Genomic DNA, 12,500 nt, shown 5'->3' with positions numbered 1-12,500 from the left:
GACTAGGAGTCGCGATGATCGATTAGCGCGGACGGTGCTGGAGATACGTCGAGATGTCCGTCGGGCTCAGTGTAGGATCGACTGAGCTTGGGGAGGGTCTCAGAGTGCGTCAATCGTTCTGAGTCGGAGCACGATCGTGTCGGAGATGTGAGCTCGAGGACGACTGAGAGTAGCATGGATGTGGGGGAGTGAGTCGCATTGGAGTATGATGCGAGAGTCTCGTCGCGCGAGGATTCGAGCTCCATCTCGTCGCTTGGTCTCTAGCCCGTTAGGCTCACGGAGAGCACTGGTGAGCAGGTAGTAGTGACTGCGCGGAGCTGAGGGGCTAGGGGCATCTAGATGGTCGAGGCCCGTACGATGAGAGAGGTCTCCCTAGAGGTTGGTCCGAGAGCATGGACTGAGAGTGATAGACGAGGGTGGGGAGATTAGGTCGGGACGCGCTGATAGACATGCCGGTGTGCGAGTGAGTCCATCGGTCAGAATGGCGTTGGAACGTGTCATCGGCTGGAGCGAGCAAGGAGCGTGAGTAAAAGGTCGGGAGACCTGGAAGAGCGTGGACGTACTTGCTACCTCGAAGGGTTGATCGACGTACTCTGATAACTTCGCGATTGGATCGAATTGTCAGTGTCTATGCTCTCTGCTTCAGGGTAGGTTCCGATATGTCCGCAGTGTGTGAGCTGAGAACGTTCCTGTGGCTGGTCATTCTGTAGTAAGTTTGCTACGTTGAGAGGATATCTGCATCTGGACTGTATCTCCAGTCTGATGGTTGATTGAGAGTATCGGATTGCGGAGTTTCTCTCGTTGCAGTATATTTTTCGATGCGACTTTCGCGATTAGAGAGTATCTTTTTTTGCAGTGTTCTGAGTAGAGTTCTTTCTCTTGCCGTATTCATTTTCTGATGCTGAAGTCGGGTTGGCGCCGCGCTTGTGTGTAGATCTTCGTTGAGAGAGCGAGAGTCGTCGTTTGAGACTGAGTAGGGGGACTCTGCTAGCGAGGTAGCTCGTTGAGACTCAAATCGTTCGGTAGGATGTGCGCTCTAGGGGTTATTCTGAACTTAGAATGGGTTTCCGTGCGAGAGTGTTTGCACTCCGAGGGAGGAGCTTCATGAGCTAGGGGCAAGCGAGAACATAGCTATGGGTGAGTATCGTCTGGTCTGGAGGCAGTGGACTAGCTAGAACGGCGGTGCGTGGAGCTATAAGCGCGGATGGATCCAGCGCTGACGGGGTGAGAGAGTATGGCGTGTGTCGATGTCGTGGCGAGAGGATTTGGAGGGTCAGGCTCAGTTGGGTGGTGAGTAGAGCGCCGTAGAGGCAGTAGACGAGCGGGCGTTGTAGAGAGATAGCGCTGGGTAGAGGTCGACGACTGAGTTTGTGGTCTACGAGGTGTGCTGGCGAGTAGGTGGTAGTCAGCGTTCGTTGTTCGTTCTTGCGTGGGCTGATGCGTGAGCCGTAGGATGCTTCCTTCGGGTGATGCAGTTGCGTTTATCTACTCTAGTGGCGGTCTGTGATGTGCGACTCTTCTTACTTGAGTCCTGAGGGTACCTTGTTCTTTTTTCTTTATTGCTGTTCGTTGAGGTGTAGGTGCAGCGTGTGCTGCTCGGATCGTATGATTAAGGTGCACTGCAGGAGTGCAGCGTGCTGACGCTGATGTGGGTGTGCTGTGCGAGAGCTTTAGGCGGGGGTCATGTTGGATCTGTGGTGCTTGCGGAGTATTAGAGTATGATCTCTCTCGCTGTAGGTTGTCAGCGGTCCGTTGAGCGGAGAGCAGTGCAAGCTCGGTGTTCATGCTGCTTCGAGATTGATGAAGGGTTCTCGTCATTGTCAGCATCATGCGATGTGCTGGTGATCGAGAATTTCTAGGTACTTCGTGTCTCGTCGCGGTAGTAGGGCGTCAGGCTTGAATATCGTGAGGGTGGTTGTGTAGTACTGCGTCTGACGGTTGGGTAGGGAGCGCAAGAGGTGGCGAGTTACGTTTACTCTCGATGCTAGGACTGCGTATGCGCGTCAGATGAGATGTCTGGGAGAGTGCGTGAGAGAGATGAGATTGGCTCTGCGATAACCCAAGTGTTCCTGGCCAGGGCGGATAGCTAGAGGCGGTCGCCCCTGGAATGCCGTTCCCACACCAGGGTTGAACCGCGTGATCTGCTGTAGTTCACCCCGCCCTGGCCACCCCCCCGAACCCTAACCACCACACCACCCACCACACAACCACCAACTCGCGGCTGAACATGCCCCCCCCCCCCCCCCCCCCCCCCCCCCCCCCCACCCCCCCCCCCCACCCACCCCCAACCCCAAACCAACACACACACACACACCACAACCACACACACACATCCCAACACACACACACACAGAATGGCCAGAACAACAGACGGAGTCCAGGGAAGGACAGAAGAAAGAGGTTTCAGTTTCCATTGATTTGTTGGGTTGTTTCACGGCATGCGTTCACCCTTTTGCTGAACTGCGATGAACACTGTCACGTATGGTCATTGGCCAGAGCACTGTGTCAAAGGGCAGGCAACAGTGCCAAAGGGCAGATGACTGTAGCCCCACACCAGAGGGCAGACAGGTGAGAGGTTTACCTGCATCGTAGGGCAGACAGGTGAGAGGTTTATTTACCTGCATCAGAGGGTGTGGTTTACCTGCATTGTAGGGCAGACAGGTGAGAGGTTTACCTGTACCATAGGGCGTGGTTTACCTGCATTATAGGGCAGACAGGTGAGAGGTTTACCTGTATCATAGGGCGTGGTTTACCTGCATTATAGGGCAGACAGGTGAGAGGTTTACCTGTATCATAGGGCGTGGTTTACCTGCATTAGAGGGTGTGGTTTACCTGCATCATAGGGCAGACAGGTGACAGGTTTAGCTGCATCAGAGGGCAGTGGTTTACCTGCATGGTAGGGCAGACAGGTGAGTGGTTTACCTGCATGGTAGGGCAGACAGGTGAGAGGTTTACCTGCATCAGAGGGCAGTGGTTTACCTGCATCGTAAGGCAGACAGGTGAGAGGTTTACCTGCATCAAAGGGCAGTGGTTTACCTGCATCGTAGGGCAGATAGGTGGGAGGTTTACCTGCATCAGAGGGCAGTGGTTTACCTGCATCAGAGGGCAGACAGGTGAGAGGTTTACCTGCATCAGAGGGCAGTGGTTTACCTGCATCAGAGGGCAGACAGGTGAGAGGTTTACCTGCATCAAAGGGCAGTGGTTTACCTGCATCAGAGGGCAGACAGGTGAGAGGTTTACCTGCATCAAAGGGCAGTGGTTTACCTGCATCAGAGGGCAGATAGGTGGGAGGTTTACCTGCATCAGAGGGCAGTGGTTTACCTGCATCAGAGGGCAGACAGGTGGGAGGTTTACCTGCATCAGAGGGCAGGCCCGGGGAAGGTCGAAGGACCAGACTGTCGGTGGACAACTCCAGCCCCACCGGCACCACCTCCGCCGTCACTGTCACGTGGTTCTTGTACAGCTTGTTGATGGTGTAGGTCACTGACCTGTCACACACAGTATCCTTCATCACACTTCTCTTTCTGTGGGAGGGGAGGGGAGGGGAGGGGAGGGGGAGGTATGTGTGTGTAGATGGTCAATGCAGCTGTGGTCAGCCTTGTTCTCAAATACCAATCCATCTGTACAGACAGGCAGACAACTTTGGAAGACACTGGTCAATGAGAAACATTCCTGTTAACATAGTTGTCACATTGTGTAACTGATCACAACAATCATCAGTGCTAACTGGTGACAACAATAATCAATACTACCTCGTGGTTACAACAATAATCAGTGCTAACTGGTGGTTACAACAAAAATCAGTGCTAACTGGTGCTTACAACAATAATCAATACTAACTGGTGGTTACAACAATAATCAGTGTTATCTGGTGGTTACAACAATAACCAATACTAACTGGTGGTCACAACAGTAATCAGTGCTAACTGGTGGTTACAACAATAACCATTACTAACTGGCCATAAAAATAATCAGGTAATCTATCGGTCTAGTTTCAAAGTCACAATGTAAAACATTTACAAATGTTTTTCAACAAATACTGTTTATCTTAAAATCATCAAAGAAACATCATCCCATCTAACATGAGCATATTGGTTTTACATACACACACACGCACACCTGACTCCACACCATATACACACACCACACCACACCACACCATCCCACACCACACTACACCACTCTACACACACACACACACACACACATGCGCACGCACGTGCACGTACACGTGCATGCACATGCACACATACAAAGGACTAAAAAGACCAAAAAAATTATATCTAATGTTATCTATAAAACAAACAAGAGAGGCAAGGCCTTCAAGACCCACTTGTGATACACTTAAAAAAAACAATAAATAAATAAATTTAATCGTTAAAATGTGTTCTGTATTTGTTATTATAAAGTTTCGGGTTTAAAAAAAAAAGGGCCTGAGCATAGATTCGAACCCGGTATGTTCGGATGGGAAAAAATTGTCTTACTCACTGCACTATTGTGGATCCATGAATGACGTTCAAAAATGAACATTCAAACATGCTTTTTTAAGGGCGATAAATTGATTGTTGTATTTGAAGTGAAAACGCTGTTTAAATCATATTATTTTGGTGTATCTCGGGCATTTAAAATTTTTTTTAAGAGCAGTTAAGAATTCTTTAAAGTCCACGGTAAAGGAGACATGGCTATCGCCACAATCACACTGCAACATTTTGCCGTTTTTCTCTGGATCTAGATAGATGTACAATTAGTTGCACCTGCCGGGAAAGTATGGTCCGGTCGATTCAGTTTCTCTTTTATGTTCATTCTAGTTAACTGAGTATCCACTTTAAAAGATTCATATGATATAGTCTGTGTAAACTGTATGTGTTCTGTCCAGAATTTGTATTTCTTTCCATTTAATTGCAAACAAGAAAATCGAGGTCACATCATCCACTCCCTAAGCATTGCCAATGCCACTGCAACTGGGATTCAGTGATATGGTGTTTTCGGAATAATAATAATAATAATGGTATTTATATAGCGCTGGATCTTGTGCAGAGACAAATCAAAGCGCTTTTGCACCAGTCATTCACACACATGCATAACTCTAAAACTGTAGAAACTAAAGACAAGGAAAGGGCAGGCAAGGGAGGCTATTTTGGGAAGAGGTGGGTTTTAACGCCAGACTTGAAAGAGCTGAGTGTGGAGACTTGACGAAGCGAAAAAGGAAGTTCATTCCAATCGCAAGGTCCAGAAACAGAGAAAGAACGGCGGCCAACAGTTGAGTGTTTGAATCTGGGTATGCGTAAACAGAGTGGATCCGAAGCCGATCGTAGTGAGCGAGATGGAGTGTAGAGGTGAAGGCAGCCGCAGAGATAGGAAGGGGCAGTTTTGTGAATGCATCTATAACATAGAGTGCTGATCTTGTACTTTATTCGGTGTGAGACAGGGAGCCAGTGGAGATGTTGCAAAAGAGGAGTGATGTGCTCAGATCTTTTCTTTCTGAGGACGAGTCGGGCAGCCCAGAAATGGCCTCAACGAAATAAACCATTAATGATACGGGAAACACGGCTTAATTCGGGAGACTTACAAACTCTTATTGGTATGACTGTGAAGATTGTTTCCTACAATTTTTAAGCCAAATTTGGTACTGATGGACAAAGAATTTCCAGAGAAAATGACAAATGTTAAAGTTTACCACGGACACACACACACACACACACACACACACACACACACACCGGGCTATAACACAGACTCACTTTGTTTACACAAGTGAGTCAAAAATAAATGTATGCATAATCTATTATTTCGCAAAGACTAGGCATCTGCAACAGTTCACACAATGAAGCAACTATACATCATAAGCACAAATGCACACACACACACACACATGTATACACACACCTACCAAACTTCTCTTCCACACACACACACACACACACACACACACCACACACACACACACAACACACACAAACACACATGCATGCACACACACACACATGCACACATGTACACACAAACACACACACACACACACAGACTCACACACACACACACACACAGAGCTTATTTCCTAGTCAGCACAGACATATCAACATAATCTGCTGATCAAAGAAAAGTAAAAGCACAACATCAAAACTAAACTATCAAATTTTCTTTCTGAATAAGCTACCACCACCCCCACCACCCACACCCACCTGCACCTGTCACAACAGCTCAACAACACCCCCGACACCATTGCCACATGTTCCATCACACACAAGTGCTTAACTCACTCCGGACAAATAGTTCTCTCCCTTGCTTTTCCATACAGACGACCCATTTGTTAGGGTAAGGAAAAAAATCACCAAAAAATACAAAACATGAAGTAACTGAATGAAACTCCCTGTACTTGACCCACTGACCCCTCTCCTCATGTCATGTGAACACCCACTCCCCTCCCTCTTCACTGCTCTCAGAAGCTGAGTCACTGTCAGTACCTACTTGCCAGTAGCTTTCTTCACTGCAGATACTTTATTCAACGTCTTCATCATCTTCGTCATGTTGAAACTTTCAGTTAGAAGCATTTCAATCACTTCAGCAGCGGTAAAAGCTGCTGTCATGATCAAGTTTGCTCCAAAAAATTCCACTTGTATCGCCTGCGACGCCATTTTCGATACATATGCAAATTAGCTTGTCCTGTGGGGTCCTGAACTCGCTGGCTCGCTGTGAAGTGTGTTGTTACGGAATCTCATGAAGAAACTTTCCATTCGACCCTTGACACATTCGCAATGCCCGGTGTAGCTGCGATTGTTATGCTACCCCATGAGGAAAACATGGAAAAATTTTTATTTGTCGAAACCGCTATAGAGTTCCATTGTCCGGAACACTACCTTTCATCAGGAACACTATAGTGTTCCATCGTCCGGAGTGAGTTAAGATCAGCATGGAAATGACACAGCACTGTCTCCTTTACATCCAGGGGAAGCATTTTTCAAACCTGTCATACATTTCTTGAAAAGTAGATTCATGAACAATATTTTCATGCACCAAAGACACACACACACACACACACACACACACACACACACACACATACTACACACACAAAACTGACCTAACAAGACAGATGATACATTAGAAAAAAAACAAAAACATCAAAAACCAAGATGCAAATCTCAGCAAGCATGGCCAAACAACTAAAACTGTTTGTACGACAACAGCAACAACAATGAAAACACAGTCAGCAGCTAGGAGATCTCACTGTTCCAAAGAGTGCTGGTATGACACACCTTTAACATTGTGAGTTCGAGCCTGGGCATCCAATCATTTTTAGAATTAGCATGCTAGCTATGTAGGGTAAAAAAATTTAAAAAATTAAAAAAAACACACAGCCATTAAGCTTCATGCTTGTTGAACATAGACTCACAATTCAAACTTCTGCACGATACGAACAAATCAACACACTACCATAAATAACTAACAATCACTGACAAACTAACAAAGCTCACAAACTGCACAATTCACAAACCAATCAACTAGCTAGTGCCCCAAAACAACAACGACCATAAAAAATCCTTCCAACTCAGCATGCCCAAGTAGGTCATCTACAAAGTGTTCTTACCTGGCCACACGCCCAAAGCTAGTGACACACAAAAAAACAAAATCCTGTTTTAGTCTTTTTTTTCTGTCTTTTTCTTTTTGGAGGGTGTGGGGGAGGGGGTTCTTCTTTCTTACCAGACCTTCAAAAGGATGTCGTGCAAGCAAACACATGGAACAACTTGGTATCTTTATTTGCTAGAGCCAGTAAATATCTGATGATGACTGCATTGTTAGATATGGCATTTGGCTGATAAACGGCGAGTTTTATAAACACAGTAATTAGCTGATATATTGTATGTTTTCTACATACGTTAATCAGCGGATATTGTGATAACTGACATGATTTCAAGACACAATAACTAGCTGATCACTGTGGTGTTTTCTAGACACAATGACTAACCAATATATGGGTGTTTTCTAGACAGACTAACTAAACAAGATTTGGGATGTTTCCTGGACACAATAACTAACCAACAACTGGATGCTTCCTAGACACAATAACTAACCAACAACTGGATGTTTCCTGGACACAATAACTAACCAACAACTGGATGTTTCCTAGACACAATAACTGACCAATAACTGGATGTTTCCTAGACACAATAACTAACCAACAACTGGATGTTTCCTGGACACAATAACTGACCAATAACTGGATGTTTCCTGGACACAATAACTGACCAATAACTGCATGTTTCCTGGACACAATAACTAACCAACAACTGGATGTTTCCTAGACACAATAACTGACCAATAACTGGATGTTTCCTGGACACAATAACTGACCAATAACTGGATGTTTCCTAGACACAATAACTGACCAATAACTGGATGTTTCCTAGACACAATAACTAACCAACAACTGGATGTTTCCTGGACACAATAACTGACCAATAACTGGATGTTTCCTGGACACAATAACTAACCAACAACTGGATGCTTCCTGGACACACTAACTGACCAATAACTGGATGTTTTCTAGACACAATAACTAACCAATAACTGGATGTTTTCTAGACACAATAACTAACCAATAACTGGATGTTTTCTAGACACAATAACTAACCAATAACTGGATGTTTTCTAGACACAATAACTAACCAATAACTGGATGTTTCCTGGAAAACAATTCACCAACAACTGGTTGTTTTTCCAGACAAAACAATTCAGCAATAACTGGGTATTTTCCAGACAGAATGATTCACCAATAACTGAGTGTTTTCTGGACACAACTGACAACGATTCAGCAAAAACTGGGGCTGTAATCTGATCTGATCACAAGGAATCACCAATAACTGAGGTGAATTGTGGACACAATTACCGATGGTTGGTTCAGTACTTGCTTTGTGATGGAAGGACAGAGATGTGGTGGATGCACACAGACAAAATCAAAACACACACACACACACACACACACACACACACACACACACACACCTTTGGAAGTTGCCCTTGGTGCTGGACTCAAAGATGATGGGGATGACGGCCCTTGACCTAGGGGGCACTACCTGTGACAGGGGACTGCTCTGCCGCAGCTCCCGACAGTCAATCTGCACGGCAGGGCAGAGGGTGCGCCGTCACCGATATGTGTATGTGTTATATCTGTGTGTGTGTCTTTTCTTCCCTTGTGTGTTTGTCAGGGGCTGCTGCATGCCACTGCACGCTGCTGTGTATGTACTGTGGGGTGTTCTGAGCCCTTCATCGGAAGAGTTTGGGCCGCATTACAACTGTATGTTACTATTATTATAGTTATTGATGGACAGCTGTCTGTCAGTGTCAAACCCAGAATAACCTGCATCTGCACACACACACACACACACACACACACACACACACGCACACACACTTATCCAAACCAACACCAACCCCACACCCACCCCCACGCACACACATCACACCGACAGCAGCTGAGGAAAACGAAAGAAGGCAAAGAGATTATTTTCTTTGTCAACTGTGATTACTTACTGCAAGTGCATGCCTGTGATCACTGTATGCATGGTTTACTGTAAGTTGGCATCCGGAGCGTTTTATCTCTTTTTATGTATACATAGTGAGTGACAGTGATTCTGATGCTTTGTTCATGTGTTGGACAGCACAAATCAACGGGCGCAATAGCCGAGTGGTTAAAGCGTTGGAGTTTCAATCTGAGGGTCCCGGGTTCGAATCACGGTGACAGCGCCTGGTGGGTAAAGGGTGGAGATTTTTACGATCTCCCAGGTCAACACATGTGCAGACCTGCTAGTGCCTGAACCCCCTTCGTGTGTATATGCAAGCAGAAGATCAAATGCGCACGTTAAAGATCCTGTAATCCGTCAGCGTTCGGTGGGTTATGGAAACAAGAACATACCCAGCATGCACACCCCCGAAAGCGGAGTATGGCTGCCTACATGGCGGGGTAAAAACAGTCATACAAGTAAAAGCCCACTCGTGTGCATACGAGTGAACGTGGGGGTTGCAGCCCACGAACGAAGAAGAAGAAGAAGAAGACAGCACAAATGATTTTTTCCTATAGAGAAAGTGTGGTGCTGTGCACCCAGCACTGTGCGTGTTGCTGACCTCTGCCTCCACCAGGATGTATCGCTGCAGGTTGTTGATGATGGTCAGCTCTTTGTGCGACACTGAGCGCAGGCACACCTTGCCAAACTCGATGGTTGGGGGACCTGCACAGCACAGCAACACCTGTCTGTCACCGCCAGCTGTCATCACTGACACACATTCGGTCCTTGACAACACACAGTGTCCTTGGCAACACACAGACACAGTCTTTAACAAGACACAGTCATCACCAACATGCAGACACACAGAGTCCTCGACAACACACAGTCATCACTGACACAGTCCTCGACAACACAGTCATCAACACACACAGTACTTGACAACACGCAGTCCTCGACAACACACAGACACACAGTCCTTGACAACACAAAGTCATCACTGACACACAGACACACACAGTCCTTGACAGCACCAGTTTTTGACAACACAAAGTCATCACTGACATACAGACACACACACAGTCCTTGACAACACACAGCCATCACTGACACACAGTCACACACAGTCCTTGACAACACACAGTCCTTGACAACACACAGACACACACAGTCCTTGACAACACACAGACACACACAGTCTTGTCGACAACACACAACGAACACCAACACACAGACAGAAAGAGAGAATGACACATTTATTCTTGTTGTCATTTGCGGTCTTCTTCTTTTCTTTTTCTTTTCCTTTTTTTCATTTTCATATCTTTGTTTACATTCCAAACAAATGATCTTTCTGACCTAACAACAAAGGTGACGGATACACACGACACGAACAAAGCCACGGACCAGGCAGCAGAGGACCAAGGTGGAGGAGGGAGGAATGGAACACTGACCCACAAGGACCTGGTACAGCTCCTGCGGACTCAGCCACCGCTTGCAGTCGGCTTTCTCCTGCGCTGAGGTGGGCACCGCGTTCAGACCCTCCTGCACCTGTTGTCACTTTCACTTTCACTTTCACTTTCAAGGTCTCACTTTCACTTTCACTTTCAAGGTCTCACTTCCACTTTCAAGAAAGTCACTTTCACTTTTACTTTCAGTTTCAAGAGGTTAGTTTCACTTTTACTTTCAGTTTAAACAAGGTGTCAGCTCCATTTCTACTTTCAAGTTCAATATTCGGTTTCACTTTTACTTCTGGTTTCAAGGTGTCAGTTTCACATTTATTTTCAGTTTCAAAGAGGTGTCAAGGCATGCATATTGATCCATATCACAAAATAATTAGTAAAAAGACGTCTGAAGTATTCTCCCCCAGGCATAAAAAGATATCACACCTTCTTCAAGATAAATGTCGCTGCCATCTTCCACAGGACAAATATTGTCATCACATCTTCCATGAGACTGAATGAACTGTCATCTTACGATGTTACACTGATGCCAGGGTTTCAACATAATCACACAATGCAAGGAAACAATTACAGGTTTTACAACACTGGTGCACAAGCATGCACAAATACAGTGCGCACACACACACACACACACACACACACACACACACAAACCCACAAAAAACACACACAACACACACACAACACTCACACACACACACACACACACAACACACACACACACACACACACACAACACACACACACACACACACACACACACACAACACACACACACACACAACACACACACACACACACACACACACACACACAACACACACACACACACAACACACACACACATACACACACACAAACTTACAGGCTTAGACAAGGCCTCTCTCTCAGCCTCAGACAGTTCTTTGGTGCTGAGCAGTTTCCAGTCAGCGTTGGGAGGTGAAGGCACTGAAACAGAGAGTGCGTTTGAGCTCTGTGTGTGTGTGTGTGTGTGTGTGTGTGTGTGTGTGTGTGTGTATGTGTGTGTGTGTGTATGTTTTGTGTGTGTGTGTTGTTCTGTGTGTGTTTGTGTGTGTGCGTGTGTGTGTGTGTGTGTGTGTTGTGCTGTGTGTGTTTGTGTTTGTGTGTGACTGTGAGTGTGTCTGTGTCTGTGTGTTGTGTCTTTGCGCATGTTGTGCTGTGTTTGTAGCGCGCTTAGATCTTGGTCTCTGACAGGGGATAGGCGCTATATAAGTGTCTATTCCCCTCCCTCTATCTGCTGCCCCCACCCCCAACCCCCCCCCCTTCCCCCTGTGGCCTCCATGTTAACAACACCATGTCATGCATGATCAATATCATTGTCCCATGCTCCCGTCATTATCACCATCATCATCATCGTCAACAATAATTATTCTGTAATGTTACTGGCCTACACGTACGCTGTGCACACACAAAAACAATTGTGAACAAGTTTTTTTGACATATTCTTTAGTTCGATTGTTTCTGACAGTGAGCAAACAGCCTGATAAACATATGGACAGGACTGTTTACAACCACAGAA

General features: G+C 46.0%; 1 protein-coding gene across 1 annotated transcript in view; it reads right to left on the bottom strand.

Annotated features, from left to right (window-relative positions):
• Nucleotides 1-12,500, bottom strand: part of LOC143298272 (cilia and flagella-associated protein 47-like) — a 135,696-nt gene that overhangs the window by 107,086 nt on the left and 16,110 nt on the right. The window contains exons 12-19 of the mRNA XM_076611087.1: nucleotides 11,826-11,908; nucleotides 10,952-11,048; nucleotides 10,123-10,226; nucleotides 9,004-9,116; nucleotides 7,589-7,606; nucleotides 2,833-3,488; nucleotides 2,553-2,674; nucleotides 198-372 (exon numbers count right to left, since the gene is read on the bottom strand). Coding sequence (XP_076467202.1) covers nucleotides 198-372; nucleotides 2,553-2,674; nucleotides 2,833-3,488; nucleotides 7,589-7,606; nucleotides 9,004-9,116; nucleotides 10,123-10,226; nucleotides 10,952-11,048; nucleotides 11,826-11,908 — 1,368 coding nt within the window. The remainder of the gene's footprint in view (nucleotides 1-197; nucleotides 373-2,552; nucleotides 2,675-2,832; nucleotides 3,489-7,588; nucleotides 7,607-9,003; nucleotides 9,117-10,122; nucleotides 10,227-10,951; nucleotides 11,049-11,825; nucleotides 11,909-12,500) is intronic.

The sequence above is a fragment of the Babylonia areolata genome, chromosome 23, assembly GCF_041734735.1.
Source record: "Babylonia areolata isolate BAREFJ2019XMU chromosome 23, ASM4173473v1, whole genome shotgun sequence".
Taxonomy (NCBI): domain Eukaryota; kingdom Metazoa; phylum Mollusca; class Gastropoda; order Neogastropoda; family Buccinidae; genus Babylonia; species Babylonia areolata.
The sequence above is the reverse complement of the archived record's forward strand: the minus strand, read 5'-3'. Positions and strand labels throughout refer to the sequence as shown.